We start from the raw sequence: 19433 nt of genomic DNA, 5'->3' as shown, positions 1-19433 counted from the left end.
GGCAAAAAATATATTTGTTCTGCTCTAAAGAGGCGTGACATGGATGTAATTTAAATCCCCAATGATGGGATGTTATGTCGGTGAGTTTCTCGCCTAGAAATTAAATGAAGAGAGTGGGAATTTGGGTTGCAGTATAACACTGAGTTGGTCGTAAAGAGAATATTTCAATACTAATACACGATGGTAGCGCATACTGATTGCCCAGAAGAACAGTCCGAACTTCGCATTTGGACCAGACCTAGCTCACGTTTTTATAATTAATTTTGCAAAAATGTAATTTTCTCGTTTAAGCGCAGTGTGCAGGTGGTGCTGTGACAGACCATCCATCCCACAATTAATGGTTTTAAGTCGAGGCTCACCAATCGGTGTGGTCCACCAACGGTTACATGTGCACATGTGCACCCAATCCCAGCTATTTCCATATACAGCACTGGGGTATAATATATTTAGTAAACTTAATACAAAAAGTTTAAAGAACGGATTACTCCCCAGCCAACTGTCAAATTCTATATCTCCAGACCAATCAATCATCTGCTTCTGAACTGTATACCTAACTACTCCACTCCTTGTCTTTTAACCCGTAACTACAAATAATCAAACCTATCCAGCTGCCAGGCACGTGGTTAGTGTGGTCAACTCGATCAACAGGTCGTGATCTCAAATTCCATTCAGAGACTGTAACTTGATTACGACCAATACCAGAAGTTAATGGTTGTTTCCCTATGGATAAACATGGCCCTGCCATAGAAATATGGAATTTTTATCACTCGTTTTGGAAATGAGCACTGCCCAAAACTAATTTTAATATGCGGACATTACCTAGAGATGCAAAGTAATTTGCATGCATGAGAAACTAAATTTGCATTGCATTACAGCCGTAAAAAAAAAAACGAATGAACAAGGGACGGTAGGATAAATTGAGCAGCTGTTATATAAAAAATTAACGCATACAGCGTGGATTTGAAGCTTTCGTGACTGCAAGGATTCATATTCTTAGGTTTTTTCGGTAAAGTCACGTAGGTAAAAAATTATAATTAAAATTAATCCATTTATACCTGATGATGATTGCTTGTGTTGCAATCGAAACGTCGTGATTTTTATTTTTATTTCATTCAACTTTTATTAATTTTAATTTTTTACCTATGTGACTTTACCGAAAAAACCTAAAAATATACAGCATGGAACCTATTTATCGAAGTCAGTGTGGGTGCAATTTTTAGCTATGGTACTATATCATGCAGTGATCTTTGTTTTCTGTATCAATGCAGTTTTTCTAAATTATGTATCTTTACTATAACACCAGCATGATGATATATCGATGTCATGTCGGAAGTTTTGGACAAAATAATGCGAAAAAGTGTGCCTTAATCTGCAGAAAACTGCCAATGGGCTGGTATTCTGTGATTATTTTGAAGCAACGTATGCTGTGTGATATTCCAACTATTCAGTCAAAATTTCTAAACAATTGTTGAATTATTAAACAGCGATAAGAAATATTAAGGTTTAACACATAGGCTTTCGCGACCAATATTATCTAAAATACAGGTTTATTTTGGTTATATATTTACGCGATCTAACCCAAAAAACCTGTATTATGGATGAAATATTACTTTCCAATAGTTTACTATCTCTGACACAGTGTTAGCAAAAAGTTCAGTTTTCTTTGACACTGTTGGTGTCTACGTTCTGTAAATCTGAAGCGATTTCTTGTGAGTGGCACGAGAGGTCACAACAACAACAACAACAACCGCCATTCGCCACTAAGTGGCGGTGACGTCACCACGACGCTTGTGCCAGGCCAAGTGCACCTTGAGGCCACGTGAAGTGTCGGACGCCCGCTGGCAGGAGGTCACGGAGCAGACCCAGATGCCACGGGTCGACTGACCGAGATGACCGAGATGACCGAGATGACTGGCTGATGCACCACCTGTGCCCCCTACTGTACCAACTTGCTGTGCTTTAGCCACCCGGCGCTCCGCTCGTTATTGTGAGCGTCGCTCCTCCGCCCTCCGTTGTTGTTGGAGGGCGACTGCCTCCAACTGCCCAGTAGCGTCCTTCACGAGCCTCCTCCACTGAGGCCGATCTTGACACCGCTGGTACCAGTCATTGGCAAGTCCACTCAGCTCCACGTCCTCCTGTACCACATCACTCCATCTCTACTCTAGCCCGTGCCGCGCCCGTTTAGCCCCCTCGATACGGCCGAACAAAAGCTGTTTAGGCATGCGGTGGCTGAGCGTGCGGTCGCTGGGCATGCGGTGGCTGGGCATGCGGCGGCTGGGCATGCGGCGGCTGGGCATGCGGTGGCTGGGCATGCGGGCTACATGACCCAGCCAACGCAGCCTTGCCTGCCAGAGGAGCTCACTGATGGGACTTTGCCCAGATCTTTCAAGGATTTGTGAGCTCCTCACACAATCCAGCCTGGTTAAACCCAGGATGGATCGTAGGCAGGCCAGCCTAAATGTTTCCAACCGGCGAAGATGCACATAACACACAGGGACACGCAACGAAACTAGCAAGACCAGCAGTGATCATCATCGTTTTTTCAAATCAATTAATTCACGAGTGTTAGTACTTAAATAGTATTTCATAATGTTTTTTTTTTATGGATGACTTTAAGAGGCCATATGTTGTCACAAGATGCTCATAAATGGCCAAGTCAGAGCGTTGAGTGGGTACCGCCACCGGCTGAGTCAGTGGGGGGGCGGGGGGGGGGGGTGGCACGTGCCCCCCCAATGATCCGATCAAAATGAGGGATTTCGTTGGGGTTTATTAGTAATACATCGGCATTTTGCGACCCCCACTGCCACAATAGTCTGAGTCCATTATTGGCAATAAGTAACGGCAAAGCAGTTATAAGGACTCACAGAATTGTGCGTAGTTGTGTATACAGTACACGACTTCCCTTCAGTGAGCGCGATGCCGATCACACACGGTTCGAATTCGGCCCTCGATCGATGGCTGCAAGGGACAAGTCCTTACCTACTAACAACTACTATCGTTTTTCATTGCTGGAGGGATTTCCGCCCCCCCCACCTGAAAATCCTGGCTCTGCCATTGAGCACCGCTGAGTTCGTGTGTTGGAATATGGGCAGCCACTCATTTCAAACTGCTTCTCAAGGGCTCTGACTTGACAGTCTCAGCAACCATCGTCGATGACCGCAGAAAAACAACGTTGGTGTACAAAACATGGAGTCCCCTTAATATGCATTCCCTATCTCTGAGTACTAACATTTCTAATGTTGTGGGTGATATTTAAATGTACCGTCATACCCCTCGTATCCATGGCCTTATTGCATGCAACTCCGATCATATGTGGCACCCAAGTGATCTGTGAAAAATCTCATTATCCAAGAATGAATTATTCATATTGTATACTTTTTTCACGGATAACAGGAGTGACCTAAAGTGGCAAATACATCCTAACATTTACAATTATCCACAAATCAGTCACAATAAAAGTGTTACATTTATGATATTACCTGCGCTTTATGACACAGAGGTATCAGTAAATGTACTCTATTATTCCCATATATCCATGGCTCATTGTTGAGATATCAGTAGTTATTTATACGGATAATTACGATCTGCCAATAGCATACCCCAACATGATTAATATAAAAAAGAGTCTCATTGTATGCAGTTGTGGTTTTTAGAATAGCCTGCTATGGCCCATTCAATGTATTTCTGTATAAAGATCCGTTCTATAAGCAGATTTAATCATCGGGATTGATGTCAGAAAACCTTTATAAATGCTCAATTTTACAGAGGAACATAGTTCGATGACTTTTATCTCCACAAACGATTGTTCACTGCCTGCACATACGCGCTTCACCGAATGAAATACAACACTGCGATTGGATACAAAACAACAGCCACCGCAAAAACAACAGCCTCTGAGTCCGTGAAGTTCCGTAGATTGGAGGACTCATGCAGATGGGAGACGATTTTCAGTCACGTGATGAAAAACAAATATTATTTGTGACATTTATCCCACCGTGGTCTCAATTATGCACGTGGCTGGAGTTTTTGTTTTTTTCCTCTAGCAACTGAAAAGCTTCATCAACGTCAGCCGCACATTATCGACGAGGGGCTTCTGTGAAGAACCAAAGCCGTCGGTGCCTCCCGGCGTCTAAAAGCGGTGACGATATGGATCCCTGAGTGCCTCCACACACAGGCACGACATTGTGATTCGGGCGTCTTGGAAAGATGACCCCGAGCCTTTACAGGGTCGTACATCTCTCGTCACGCACAAAGGGAGCTTTCTCGACGTGGGAACTTTACGGCGGGGAAGCTGCTGTACGTTACAAAGCGAAGCCACAATCGCTCTGTAAAAAAAAAATGTGAGCGCTATCTCTCTGCGTTCAGGCCGGCTGTTTGTACCATTACACAGCAGCAGCAAGCAAGACATCACCCATTGGCTACCAGTGAAGGCAGTGAGGGATGCACACGGGCTTGCGTGCATTAGCACGGCATGCGCGCACATGCCGTGCCACTTTTATAAACGGCCCACGTACCTCGGTTTCGACAGACAAAAGTAAAGAATGGCCGCTGTGCGTAGCCCGTGACGCACGGCTGTGATCCAGAGGTCGGATTTCTGGATCGTGCGTGGAGACACTCGCCTTCACAGCAGCTAGATGGTGTCTATTCCATGGGTAGCACAGTAAGTAGGTTGCTGGAACACTGTGGATTTTTGGAGTTATCCCGGCTCATGAATGAGCACTGTGTACGTATGCACGCTGAACTTCTTTCGCAGCGCCGCACGTTGCCAACCGTGCTGACCGGAGGTGCTGCGGTGAGGGGAGAGGACAATAAACTAAACACATCAAGCCGTTCCGAATAAATGAGTTTTCGATTTGGATTTGAAAGTGTCGTAGCCGGTCTCATCATCACACGTACAGAGGAGCTGGCAGCTCGTTTTGGAGCTGCATGGCCCGCTGGAAAAAAAGTGTTCACCAACACGATTCTGGCTTTGCTACACGAAGTGCGTCGATTGTCATTATTAATCAGTTTGCCGTTGGAAAAAATGTAATTGGCATTTGTAACTTCCGTTCAGGTCGATTAAGTGAAACATAAGAGGCAGATGTTGATATCAAATCAATGTGTCAATAAATTACGTTGACCAACGCAAAGCTGTTCGAACGTTGAACTTCAATGGTCCAGTGCCTATTTGACCTCTCTTCAGTTTCCCACGTAGTTGGCTTTTGCAACCAATATTATCCACAACAAAGGTGTGTTGGGGTTAACCCGCCATACTCAAATTGTAAATATTGCGAGTTGACTCTCCAGCACACCGGTGCGCTGTAAGTAGTAACGAATTGGCACGTTTTGTGCACGTGACAACCCTTACTCATCGGCTGTGCCGGATGGTGGCGGGTTAACGGCACATTCATATGTACGCGATCTAACCCCAACAACAACAACATGATCATGGGTCTATCCCTCTCGTGTAGCTCTCCTTCCCTTCGGGTGCCCTCTGTCCAAGCAACCAAACCTTCCTGACGAAACACTCACTTGACCTGCTGCAATATGAATTCCCTCCTGCTTTCCCATTGCATGCTGCTGACTCACTACCCCTGTTCCAGTCCAGGCTCAATACTTCCCTTTCCTCTGATACGTATCACTGGCTGTTCTCCTACCCATTCAGTGTTGTTCAACTTATTCATGTTCTCATAAATAACATATTCTGTTTTTTTTTTTTACAAAGCTTCTTGAGATGCAGTTGTATTCAAATACACATAGAAAACAAATACAAAAATGTGATCGCATTGCATTGTATAGTGTATTAATGCATGCAATATTCTATGAGGAACTTCTAAATATATAAAATAAAGTAATCCAATGGTTATGTAAACACGTAGGCTTTCGCAAACAAATATTATCCACAACCCAAAATACACCCTTTATTACGTCCAATGGTTATTATATGAGTTTCACTCTTCAGCGGTGACATTTTACAACATGATTAAAATATACTTCATGAAAGCAGAAAAAATAAATGTACGTGTTGTACATTTACAATGCTTCGTTGCCATTTGGCAAAACCTATACATGCCACATACAAGAGCAATAACAAACTTTGTAAAAATAATAATAATACAAACTTTCTCAAGCTGAGCTCTAAATATTTTATCACAACCAAAATGATATATTCTGGAAGGTACATCCACAGTGCATGAAACAGGGTAAATACAAAAAACGTTACCCAGGCCTATGAAAAGAGAACACATAGAGAGGTACGTGTTATGTCCAGGAATGTATCATCTTCTGCTCTGGTCATTTCACATTCCAGATCAATATTTCAGCCAGACAATTTCTCCGCTGGGTGTATAAACACACACTGCATGGCATCCCAATTGATTCTGTCTGACTGCCTTTGCAACATGATAATCCCATGCAGCTGCTAGATAAATGAATGTCCCAATCAAAGTTTAATTAGTATGGATGCAGTCCTCTTTACAAACAATTATCCCAAACACCTCACCCTGCAAAAACACACAAAGTTAGATACTCTGCCTCAACCGGGTACGCTTAATTGTGATGGATATGCTTGCTGATTGAGCACACAAACACGTCTCGTTGTGTCCACGTCACTCTCCCCCATCGTGAACGAATCTCATGCCCTTAACAAGCAGTGAGCCACAGGTGAATGTGTGAGCACAACCTTGCTTAAACGGACCCAATCTAAGTGATGGAATGCACTTAAAACGCTTTCTCTTCGACTCCGCTCAATTTGCACACGACTCGCAAAGTGTGGCGAGTCGTGTGCCAGAAAACGCTGTGCGAGGTGCCTACTGGGGAGAAATAAAAACGTTGTAGAGCGCAGTAGCCGCTCTCCGACGCAGATTTCCATCAACGGCACAAACCCCACACGTGGCTTCACATTTTCAGCAAAGGAGGTTGCTCACCCCGAGTTCTTAGGAACGCTCCAGTTTGGGCGTGCGCCTCCAAAACTCCGAATGATCCAACATTCCGCTGCGAGACTTCTCGATCGCACCCGTAAATGAGATCACGGCACCCCGATACCTCAATCCCCCCACTGCCTCCCAATCCAATGCTGGATCAATTTTAGCATTGCGCTAACTGTTTTAAAGATCCTCCGTGGACTCGCCCCCACTGCTTACCTCTCCCATCTCATCTCACTCGACGCCAATTCCACACGCGCGCTCTCTCCGCTCCAGCAACCATGGCGCTTTTTTCTTTATCGAAGCCCCCAATCGACCATCACCCAGTGGGAGGGAGGGAGCTCATTTTCCTCTGCTGGCACCACGGTCAAGTTGACACTTAAGAACTCCGTTTGTTAATTTGCCTATAATAGATGAACATTTTTTATATCATATCCTGAGATGTGGTCACATTTCAATGCTATAAACATTGAAATTGTATCGTGTAAAGCGTGGATGCCTGTGAAATGCAATGTATGTCCATTGCATTGTTTCAAAAAGACATCGAATATGAATATCGCTGATGATGTCAGATGGGGTTCGCGAACCCTCTGCATTTGTGTTTATCACTCTAAAATGTCAAACGGATTGGTCATACTCCCGTGTGTGAGCTTACTATGGATAATTCAGTCTACACGTGCCAAATGCCCATCCGTGAATTAATTGGCCAAACGATTCCAAACAGGACCAGAGGGAGAGTTTTGGAGAATCAGTCAAAATGTTCCCGGGCAAGAGATTGGTATTGTTACTTGTTCACGTCCCCTAGGCAGTAAAACGAGTTTTATTCATGAAAATAACTATTTTACACGCTTGATGCCGTTTGTGCACACTCAGTGATCCGCGCATTGTACAAGATGTGACATAGAAAATGTTATCCGGAAGAGTGAGGAAGTTCTTCGTATTCCTAATGGTGTCGACGAGTCAGCCACAAGTGGCATCCCGGAAGTACTCCAGTCTTCACATTCTGCGAGATGTCTTGTGGGTAAGAAGTGCGACCTTGAACTTCCCTGGCAAAGTTGTTTTTGCTCCGATCAGAGGAATTTGCTCAAACAAGAGGGAGTGATCCAACAGCAACAACGATGGCATCGTATAATCCGAGCCTTTTCAAGGATAAGAAAAAAAATTCCATGAGTGACGGCAACAGAAATTACATTATCTGTGATTATGCTCAGTTGAAAGTAGAAATAATGCAAATTAATCAAACTAATTATAGGAATCACGTACAGTGTCCCCCTATACATTTGGATAAGAGGGGTTTACTATCTGCAGATATCAAATTGAAATCAGTTCCTGTGCAGGTGCTAGGTGGACTATTAGATTTGAGTATCATGAAAGATGACGGTGGTTTGGGACGCCTTCATCAAACAGTGCATTGATGATGGCCGAAGATGATGATGATAATTATGACGATATTGCAAATTCTATTGTCCTCTGATTAAGGTTACATGCGTTAGATTCTCAGCCATGGCTAAGATCAGTGGTGAGTGATAGAACACGTTCCTGCGGAGGGAGCTGGTAGGAACGTTGGGTTGCTCGGTCAATGGTCAGGGTCAACGGCGGCGTGGTGTATTCCGCAAATATGGCCGACTGTGAGGGCGGGCACAAGCCGGCGTGAGTAGGTTAAATGTTGAGTTTTATAAGGGCACCACGGGGTGACCAGCCCCTCCCCACCCAGCCCCTCCCCACCCTCCCTTCCCCACCCAGCCCCTCCCTCCCCACCCAGCCCCTCCCTGCACGACGAACGGACGGACACAATAATCCCCTGTGGGCTGGTGGAACCAGTGGGTGCCTACCAGTATGAATCACTTTTGTTCTCCCCACTTCACCAACCTACATTGTCCAGTGTGGTGAAGTATGGTCAAACAACACTCATAACTGACATGGCGTGGGGTGGGAGGGGGGGCCTTCATCCAGCAGTTGGTCGACAAATGTTTATAAACCATTATTATCATCACTACGTCTCAACATATATGCACGCTTCTCCATATATATGTGAAGTAAAAGACCAAGGTCTCCAGATATACAAGCCCTTGGCTATCATATCGCATTTCTCAACCGGAGTCATTGAGCACTAATGTTCCCAGCAGCAGCAGCAGCGGCAGCACGGGGAGGTGAGCCAATGAGCATCGGGGCATCGTGCGTATGTACGGCTGGAGAAGTCGTCAATAATGCAGCGTTGTTTATCTCCGCAGCTAGGTGTGTCACACTTAGCGGCTGGCACTCTGGATTAAATGACGGATAGTATCGTCAGTGTTTTTGCTGTTGCTGATGCCGAGCATAGCTGCTCAACTGTGGCCGTTTTATATATATATAGCTGCAGTGCCGTTGTGCGTCTTCCATGCATTCAAATGATCGATCAGAGTGGTGAGAGCATGTGAGGAATCAAAGGTTGAGAGTTAAATTCTCAGTCAAGTACATTTTTATTTGTTCATATGTGTAGCGTTTTATGGTGAAAATCTGGCATCTGGCGTAAAATTTGAATTTTCTAAACAATGAAAAATATATATTACTACCTACAGGGGACGACTCTCAGCCCTTTATTCCCTTAGGGTTGATAAAATGAGTGGTATGTAGTGGCAATATCCTCCAGTAGTGCACATCTTTCTGGCACCAATCTCTTACATCGTCGCAACGTGACAACAACTACACGGCTGAATAAATGATGCAGATCATTACGACGGACACGACCAACATCAAACTAATCCGTTTAATAAATATCCTTCAAACTGCTAATACTTAATGTTCCGCACTAATCTCCCTTGGTCAGCCCTGAGCCAGCGGGCGCACTGAGATTCGATGACGATCGCCCCAGCGACGCAGCCAGCTCGCTCGGCGCCACCAACTCGCCACGATCGGCCACGCCTGGGCCGGACCCTCACCTGGAAGAGGCGCAGCATGTTGGCCACCATGATGGAGACGGGGCTGGCGGCCGCTCCCACCACGCCGGCGATGCGCTCCGGCTTGGCGAACGTCACCGGGTCGCCGTTGGTGCAGCGCACGTCGGACGAGTCCCTCTCGAGGAGCGCCTGCACGAAGGTGAGCGACTGCTCGAGGGCGTGCGTGTCGCGCGAGCACGTGTCGAGCACGCGCGCGCCCAGCGTCACGTTGGGCAGGATCTCAGGGTCGGCGTTGATGCGGTCCAGCGCGTACAGCATGGCCTCCAGCCGCTGGACGCCCTTCTCCTTCTTGATGTCTCCGCACGGCGACAGGCCGCCCGGCCCGCGCGCGTGCACGGGGAAGAGCCCGCCGATGGAGACGTTGCCCTCGATGCGGATGGAGCGGGAGTAGGAGACCATTTCCTGAGCGTCACCCAGCGACGCCAGCGCGGCCGCCGCCACCACCACCACCGCCGCCAGCAGCAACGGCGGTGGCGGCTGCAGGCGCGGCGATGGAAGCGGCGCAGGCGGAGATGGAAGTGGTGGGGAGATGCGCACGGGACGCCGCCGGATGTTCTGACCGCCGCTCGATGAACTCATCCTCAGGTCCTCGCCGGTAAATGGCTCGCCCCCCACAAAGCGGCAGGGAGATGAAAAATAAAGTTTCATCAGTGGCTTCGCAAAGGGCCACTCCGAAGTACTTAATCAGCACGTGAGTGTCCGCGGTGGCTTAGGTGCTGCTCACGGGGGAATCGGCCGAGCTTAGCACTTGATCCACACGAGGCGATGATATCAGGGATGTAATAGCCTCCCGGTCTCGCCAGCACCACTACCCGCACTTTACTTCTTTTATACAAACGATTTCCTTTTCCTCTTTTAATATATTTTTTATTTCATGAAGCGATTTTTTTTTTATTACAGTGCCCGATCCCTCCGCGGATGAAGTGTTCTTGTTGTCAAGAGGATGATGATCCCAAATTGTCTCGACCTGCTGGTCGGCTTAAGCCGCAGACGGACACCCTGCCCGGCGAGGACGCTTGCGAGCGGCTCTCCCCCGGGGGACGAGGTTATGAGACCTCAGGTTGTCCACCGCGTCCCAGGCGCGAGTAATTCCCTGTAATTGAGCGAGAAATCGATGCAGGAATAAAGAGTGACGTGAAGGAATACCCTCCTTCGCGTTCCAACGAACGAGGACAAAGACACATCCTGATCTTCTTGGTTCTTTCGGTAAAGTCACGTAGAAGGGAAATAATAAAATAATAAAAAGAAAACATGAATTTTTTTTATTATGCTTAAAAATAAAACATAATAAATTATTATGTTATATTTGTTTTATTATTTTATTATTTCCCTTCTACGTGACTTTACCGAAAGAACCAAGAAGATGAATCCCTGCAGTCACGAAAGCTTTAAATCGAAACACGTCCAGATGTAAACTACAGCAGCAGCGGCAACAAAAAACGTGCGATACTGCATAGGCAGTGCTGCACAGGAACACACATGACAAGAACCCATGACACGCTGGCCCAAAAGATAAAAAAACACAACATTTGTTTAATCGGAAACGTATGGGGCAATGGACCTCCTCCTTCTACGCAGAGAGGTAGAGACTCAGTGAATAATAGACGAACATTCTATAATGCACACAATCTCTCTACTATGAAGGGCCATTGCTCGAAACGTCGCCTATATAGTTTCCCCTTGAGGTCGTGCCACTGATGAAAGTGTCACGTGCAGACAGAATGACGTTTGCAGTACACAGGTTCAATGATGAGCAGTTTCAGCTTATTCGAATTTGTAGCAATTAATGATAATCTAGTTGTGTTATAGGAGGCTTGGCACAACACAAAAGCATTTCCCTTTATGAATGTTCATTGCAACACCTGTGCCTGGGGAGGTGCTCGAAAGGGCAAGGCATTGGTGCCCATTCCCATTGGTGCCCCGAAGCAAGCAGTGGAAATTACAAATTCCCGTGCCAGATTTTGGGTCCATAAAAGTAATCGTTATCGCACGCTAACAATATCAGTGTGAACTTCTAGGCATCACTGGGTTTAAGCACTCGCCAGTGTGACAGAGCAAGTGAACTTAAGCAAAGCCACCCATGTAACATGTCCTCAAAAATGACAATGAGCAATGGGCTTTACTCATCTCCACTGCTAGCGCTGAGCCAGACATGGAAGTTCCACATTCACGTGGCAGGGATCTAAGTCTAGCATTCGCAACAACAACAACAATCACTCGTCACCCATGTGACACCGACGTCGCTCTCGCAACTGCGATAAAGCTGCGAGAGGCAATGACGAAAGCGGCACGTGCTCAAAGGCAGCTGCACCGCTCCAGCTCCACGGAGAGCGTTGTGCACACAGGGTGGACCGTGAGGGAGAAGGGGTGGATGGATGGGTGGTGGTAGTGGTGGTGGTCTCAAGGCGATCACTTAAGCAATAAAAAAAAACTGCCGCCACCATTGATCACGGTCCATCTGCCCGTTAATGGACGCGATAATGCAGCCTTTCCTATTTGGCACGCAGCCCTTTTGGAAGCGGGCAGGATGGTGGCTGGAGCGCGTTCCCTGCGCTTAGTCAGATAAGGAGCTGCCACCGAAGCTTTCGCGCTGCTGCGCGTTAACAGGTGTACGCCCTAGATAGTGTCAGGTTTTTTTTACAATTTGAAGATTTAAGGGAAGTAATCTCTGACTTTTATTCAAAAGCACGTGAGCATGCACACGTGCTTGCGTACGTACAGACGTACAGACGCTCACATTCATACGTTAATTTCATACGTGCCGTGCAGTACCTGTCATGTAACAATTCGGCTGTGTGGCACTGTGGTAGATTTCTCGAGCCAAAATCCAGAAGGCTGCCAATTCAAAGCCTAGTTCAGAGCCAACTCAGCCTTTCATTCCTCAGCCATCGATACAATGAGTTGCACTTTTGTGGGAAATCGATAGCGGCTGTCCTAGAGAAAGACGACGCACTTCAATGGGCATGGTGGAATTGTGGTTCAGAACCGACAACAGAGCAGATGACTGTGACCGAGGAGACGATTTTCTGTTTACTTTGGTTTAATAATAATAATCTTGTCTCTGTTTATTTCTCTGTTTGGGCAACAAGAGCTCACCGCATGCAGGAAAGAGGAGGGTGATTCGAGTCTGAAACAGGAGCCGATGAAATGAGTCATCACCAGTTAAGTTTGTAACAAGTACGGAGGCAACGGACACAATTAGGAAGGAGAGCGATGGTCAGTGAGTTGAGCTGTCGGGAGTCTGATGTTGCTTCTGGCCACGACTGGCACTGCTGCTTATATTTCACACGGTCTGTACGTTATGCAGAAATTACCCTGAATAAATAAATAAAAAATACAGCTGTTTTGTTACTCACATTTCTTTGCTTACATATAAAAAAAAAACATGCTATCCAACTGGTATTGGCCAAACATCCCAAAGCTGAAATGTTACCTGCAAATGACTCAATGGGAATTTTACAAAGCAACATCGCCCCCTACTGCAAAAACTTGGCAGAACTCTTCGGAAAAAGTATTGAGTGAATCTTTACTCGATAGACAAGGATGATGATGATAATCATAATAAGGCTGATATGGTGTTCATTAGTTTGTAATTGAAGTACAGATTGTGGGTTTCACGTTGTGCATATTAGTTCTGCCTATAAATTCAGGTATCACACTATTTGTGTATTCAATGGCTTGCTGATGAGTGCCAAGAGCACAAATCCAGTGTAGGTCTGTTTTGCTGCACATTTGATAATGTATATCATCGACCTGGGGGGTGTATCATTTAAAAATATAAACCTGCAGAACATTAGTCTCAAGACTCTGTGAGGGTACAAAAACAGGCAGGATCCATCCTTACAATAAGAATTTCAAGAAACTAGCATTTTAAAACAGATTCAAATATACGAATTAAATCATTAATATACCATACATATTTATTCTATGCTATATAACACTATCTTCCGATAGAATGACCTTATTTAGCATGAATATGAAATAAAAATACATTGACATACTCGATAGAAATGTGCACACATCTGTACATCACGTGGTTGAGATGTGAGTGAAGACCATTTTAAAAGGATTCCAAATATGAAGCAATGCTGCTGACAATTAGTGCAAGACGTGTATTAGCTTGCATTGATTTGGGCACGGAAAGGTTAATGCTCCCACCTCAGCAGGACAACAAATCCTGACCAAGCAGATACATTCTTGGCTTAGGCTATCGTGCTTGGTCACACTTAGAAAAAAAAAAACATCAGGTAAACTCCAAACGCAAATCTAAAAGTGTACGTGTATGTAAACGCGTATCTCTTCCCCCCCCCCCCCACCACAGCTAACATCGCCATTGCGTTTGACAGCTCACAAATGCAAGAACTCAAATTAATGAGACTGCTTATACGTATGAGCTTATATGTGTATCTCATGCATTTATGTATGACTCATGCGCACAACGAATTGCGCTCATGCCAGCCACAATGCGTGCTCTGCACATTAAAAATGCATCACCACTTCGCATGCACTACGACGATAATCGTGATGATGACGACGATCATCACCATCATCATCAGATGTATGCAAGTTTAAAGTAGTAGTGACAATGCAATGTTTTCCTTTGCACTCAAAAGACATTATTATCATTATTACTGTGCTGGCAACACTGATTAACGAAGCTGTGTACAAGCAGCAATCCTGTGTAGCTATCACATCAAATGCATTGTTATAGAGTCGTAGTAGTGCAAGATCATTAGCCCGGCAAACAATATTCGTCCGGAATTAAATAAAACAAAGTGTGATCATCCGTTGGCAGTGGTGCACGAGCAAAACATGACATCGACAAATTCGTCTCCTCTAAAAGGTGAACAACACATAACAGGCGACGTTTCGGTCACTGGTCCTTCTCCATAGCGGTTAGACATCCGCAGCGTATTTATTGATACCATGCGTCTGCATAAAGCAGGGTCATTGTCAGAAACGTCGCCTATTTTATATTTAAAATACAGTATTCAACTTAGTGCAGTGCTATTGACGCATGCGTTTTAACGTGTCGCTGCGTAGAGCTGGGTCGCTTGGTCCAATTTGCCCACAGGTTCACGTGTGCATGACACCGCCGCGTCTGTCGAGATGTCACTAATTGCGGACTCTGCACGTGATCCACGGAGAGGGCTCTTGTGTTGTAGGCGTGTGGATGTGCGGGTGTGTGTGTGTGCGGGTGTGTGTGTGTACGGGTGTGTGTGTGTACGGGTGTGTGTGTGTGCGGGTATGTGTGTGTGTGCGGGTATGTGTGTGTGTGTACGGGTGTGTGTGTGTGTACGGGTGTGTGTGTGTACGGGTGTGTGGATGTGCGGGTGTGTGTGTGTGTGTACGGTTGTGTGTGTGCGGGTGTATGTGCGGGTATGTGTGTGTGTGCTGGCCACCCGAGGTCGATTCCCGCTCACGGTCAACACCAGGTGACGATTATCTGTACCGGTCCTGGGCCACCCTTAGGTCGACTCAGCCTCAAATGAGTACCTGGTGCGGTGTGTAAACATCGCCGCTAGGGAGACAAAGGCGGCCGGGCGTGGTGTTGGCCACCCACCCCCATCGTGTGCCGTGCCGACCTTCATAGGTGCTCGCTAACAGCACGTACCCCCAACAGTCTGTTAAAAGGCTACACGGGGGATCTTTGTCTTCGTGGTGCGTGCTGGCGAAAAGGCTGCGTTACCTGGAGAGGAGCGAGAGACGACTTGCGCTTGTGAAGGGGACATGCAGCATAATCCCACAGATGCTCCAGCAAGCGCGGTGCCCGGTGGCTGATCAATATGTTGCAGAGGGAGAGAGGCAGGGGATGAGTGTGTGTGGTGTGTTGCGTGCTGTGTATACGCGGACTGTGACACGATACTTGATGTTATGCTGAGCGAGGATGCTGCGCTATGAATCGACGGGAGGCTATTTGAGTCGCAGGTAAATCGTACGACTCCAGGAGAGAGGCTGTGACTCGACGAGACGCGAGGATATTGAAACATTTAACGGGGACTATGACTTCGATGGGCTCGATGAGAAATGGGCAGCTTAACTCCGCGAGATTTAAAACTACGAACGCTTCAGAGAGACTCCACGTGCCACGAGACACCGGTAATCATCACCGACATAGCGGGAAAACTCCACACACACACACCCCCACATATAACTACGACTTCATAAGCCTGCTGTGCGTATGAGAGAGACACACACAACGAGTCTGGCTCCACAACAGAAGCACGCACGCACGCACAGGCACCAACATCTCGCACGAGACAGGTAAGAACGGCACTGACCGACTGATTCAGCACTGAGCGCGATGGGTGGGTGGTCATTAACATTCACGAACTCAGCACGAGACGAGAGAGAGAGAGAAGGGAGAGAGAACGAAGAGAGGAGGGAGGGAGGTAGAGAAGCGACGTCGCTGCTGCTGCTGCTGGTGATCGAGAGAAGAGCGCGCGTGGGTTGCGAGCGGTCCGGACCGAGGGCGCTTCCACACTGAGCGGAGCGCGTGTCGGGTGATGTTGGTCGGTTTTGAAATCCGCCGCCCCCCTCCCCCCACTCTACCCACTCGACTCCTCCATCCCAACGAAACCCTGCGTGCAGCCTTGCTCACTGCTGTATATTATATACACATAATATATATCTCATCCATGGGGATATATAATGTATCGTCTATATATAGTCAATGTGTGTGTATAGAAAAGGCAACGCATGTGTGGGTGCTTGACAATAACAGAACAAATATCAAAAGCATGTCCTGTTACTTGCAGTATGGCATGCAGTGCCGTATTGACTTTTCGTTTTATACAGCAGGCACTCATAGCAATGTGCTTCGCCTAGTATGCATCATAGCAAATGCGTATTATGTAATGCGTTCTAGTTATGCCACGTGTGTATTATACCTTACTCTTGTGTTGTTAAATAAAAACACATTTTTGGTCAGTGCAGTTGTTGACCCCATAGATGAAGATAACATATGACTTAAAAGTAAACTTGTGGCAATATTAATATATTTGACTATATTTTCACGATACTGTCATTGGATATACGGTCGTCTCTACTTCATTGCATGTTATTACAATGCGGTATAATGTTATGATTGTATCACATGTACATTTAACACATTGAATAGTGTGATATTTTTAAAAAATAGATAAGTATAACTTGTCTATGGGAACCTTTTGCCAGTATCAAGATATTGAATGCTACAAAAAAGGGGCTTTACCCTTCCTGGCATAAACACAGAAGGTGTTAAGATGTTCAAACACCAAATTGACACCTTTTAGAAGTCATCATCAAGTCAAACATGCAAACAAACACGCTTTGATGATGTATGCCCTGTCTTTTAAACTGATTGTCCTGCACCAGAAACAGCCGATTCCACCGGCTAAATCTCACGAGTGCCAGACCAAAGGCCACCAAACGGTGAACAGAACAAAGAAAATGCAAACAACGAGTCAGCATTCATAATTCGGGTTATGCAGTTATATCTACGACATGTATTGCTATTACTGAATACCTATGCGTTGGGATGTATAAGAGTGTAATATTGTTTTCTAAGCGGAAACAAATCGGTTTGCACAATTACGTATACATTGGCATCAATATAATGGACTTCGAAATGCCCTGTAATGGATATGGAATTTTCACAGGCGTTGTTGGACCAACGCAGGCGAACGTATGAAAATTGCTGTGCAATCATCACACTCCACGTTGTAAACGCACACGGCAACGAGGCATTTCAAAAGGCAGTTTGTGTGTGTGTGTGTGTTTAACCAGCGCTTAATATAGGTCTGGGATGCTCTGTGAGGCTGGCTTAATGTTTTGGTGTCATCAAGCAGTGGCAATGCGTGCAATGTTAGCAGCACGATGCAATATGCAGCATCAAATTTGTGCTTTCGAAACACCAACACTAATAATAATTCGTTTTAATTATAATGGCAGTAACAGTGATACTACCAATACGCATGCCACTTGTCAAGGCATGTCTGCATGCGTGCGTGCATGAAAATGCGCTGTTTTCGTGTGACAATAAGCACTCTTGCTTAAGTAGTTTCTTGCAAAATGAATTATTTCTCTTCGTGGCATGCACTTTCATTCTATGCAACTCTGCCACCTTGTGGCGTCAGAAGGCAATATTTACAGCTTCATGTACCGACACCAGCACGCACGGCCAGGTGATATCGTCTTAAATAACAACACTGATTATGTTAAGTCACAAATTACTCTATTAACGGCATTATTCATTCAGTGCGTTAATGCCTTTATGTCGGTGTGTAATGGCTTTTGGTAATTGTTTTCTTTCCCATTTGCAAACATTAGTTGTTAATCTTTGAGAAAATGTCACGTGTTTAACCAAAAGCTGTAATTTAAGCACATTAGAAATGGTGGGCCAATGCAATATGAAGCATGTGTCAAAAATGTGATCTGGCATAGACTCTATCTGCTGACGCTGCTCTAGAATTATGCCTTAAAATCTCATTCTCAGTGCAGATAAAATTAGACTGTCTGAATAATGTTCGTAAAAATACAGTGTTTTGTCCGTCATCAATTTTGGGATTATTGTTCGGTTGCATTCAATTATGCGTTCTATTAAAACGGTACTCTATTTGGAGACCACTGTTCTATAACCGAATGGTGCATTTTAACACAAACGAATAATTCGATGTAAATAATACACCGCTGCATATTAGTACAGATTACTGTCAGCTGCGGGTTATTTCCCTTGGCAAAAAAAAAAAACATCGCGAGAAATCAATTAACAAGTTGGCAATCTAGCCAATTAAGGGAGCCTTCAATTTGTTAAAGATTCAAGGACTGTATCTTTATACCCAAATAGCTGCGCTCAGGGTGGTCGATGGTTATTGCCGTTGCTGTTTTGCACATAAGCTTGCGCCCACGCATGCGCGTTTTTGTCGCACTGGTATGCAATGCGATATTTAATTTCTGTGAAATAACTTTTTTGAAAGTATTTAATGGATAGATTTCTCCCCAAACCCATAGTTATGCTGGACATCTATGAAAAGGAGCTTTATAAGTCGTGGAATTACTAGAGTAGAAATACATTTTCTGATTATTATGTTGGTAATCGTATTGGTAAGTAGTGCAGCAATTTTCATACACATCGTTTTCGGGGCATTGTGTTTTTTGTGTGTGTGCAAAACATGTGAAAGTGTTCTGAGATGAATTGCCGTGGTGGTGATGGGCATAAGCGAGCGAAGAAAAAGGCTTAGGGCCCCAAGTAACTCAAGGGACTCTGTGCATGTGAAACAATAAGGGTGGATCAAATGTCATCTGAAATGGACATCTTAATAAACATAGCAAGTGAATTAACACATCGAAGCCAAGTCAATTATCTCACCTCTATCTTTCATGCATTTCTCTTATCTCACCTCGCTATAAATATTTGTTTTACATTTCTCAGATACCACTACGTATCTATTCCTCTTTGCTAAAAGTTTTTTTCCTCCTCATGGCCCTCAATAGGCTGGCACCACCACTGATGGAGGCGGACACGGATACAACAGGTGGACACATTTTTCAGTCTGTTGACGACTTTGACACACGTGCATGTATCAGGCCCGAACATGCATCAGTGTATTTGTTG

At 45.4% G+C, this 19433-nt stretch overlaps 1 protein-coding gene across 3 annotated transcripts in view; it reads right to left on the bottom strand.

The window, feature by feature from the left end:
• Positions 1 to 16303, bottom strand: part of LOC133342583 (metabotropic glutamate receptor 8-like) — a 276081-nt gene extending 259778 nt beyond the window's left edge. For 2 of the 3 annotated variants that reach the window (XM_061551796.1, XM_061551798.1), the window contains exons 1-2: positions 15528 to 16085; positions 9821 to 10931 (exon numbers count right to left, since the gene is read on the bottom strand). In XM_061551796.1, the coding sequence (XP_061407780.1) occupies positions 9821 to 10486 (666 nt within the window). In that variant the 5' untranslated portion in view covers positions 10487 to 10931; positions 15528 to 16085. Of the gene's footprint in view, positions 1 to 9820; positions 10932 to 15527; positions 16086 to 16119 lie in introns of those variants that run through there. The other variant, XM_061551797.1, reaches the window with a different exon arrangement.
• Positions 16304 to 19433: the final 3130 nt, after the last annotated feature.

The sequence above is a fragment of the Lethenteron reissneri genome, chromosome 15 (genome assembly GCF_015708825.2).
Source record: "Lethenteron reissneri isolate LAM-NWPU_2019-01 chromosome 15, ASM1570882v1, whole genome shotgun sequence".
Classification (NCBI taxonomy): domain Eukaryota; kingdom Metazoa; phylum Chordata; class Hyperoartia; order Petromyzontiformes; family Petromyzontidae; genus Lethenteron; species Lethenteron reissneri.
Note: the sequence above shows the minus strand (reverse complement) of the source record. Positions and strands in the feature narration are given on the sequence as shown.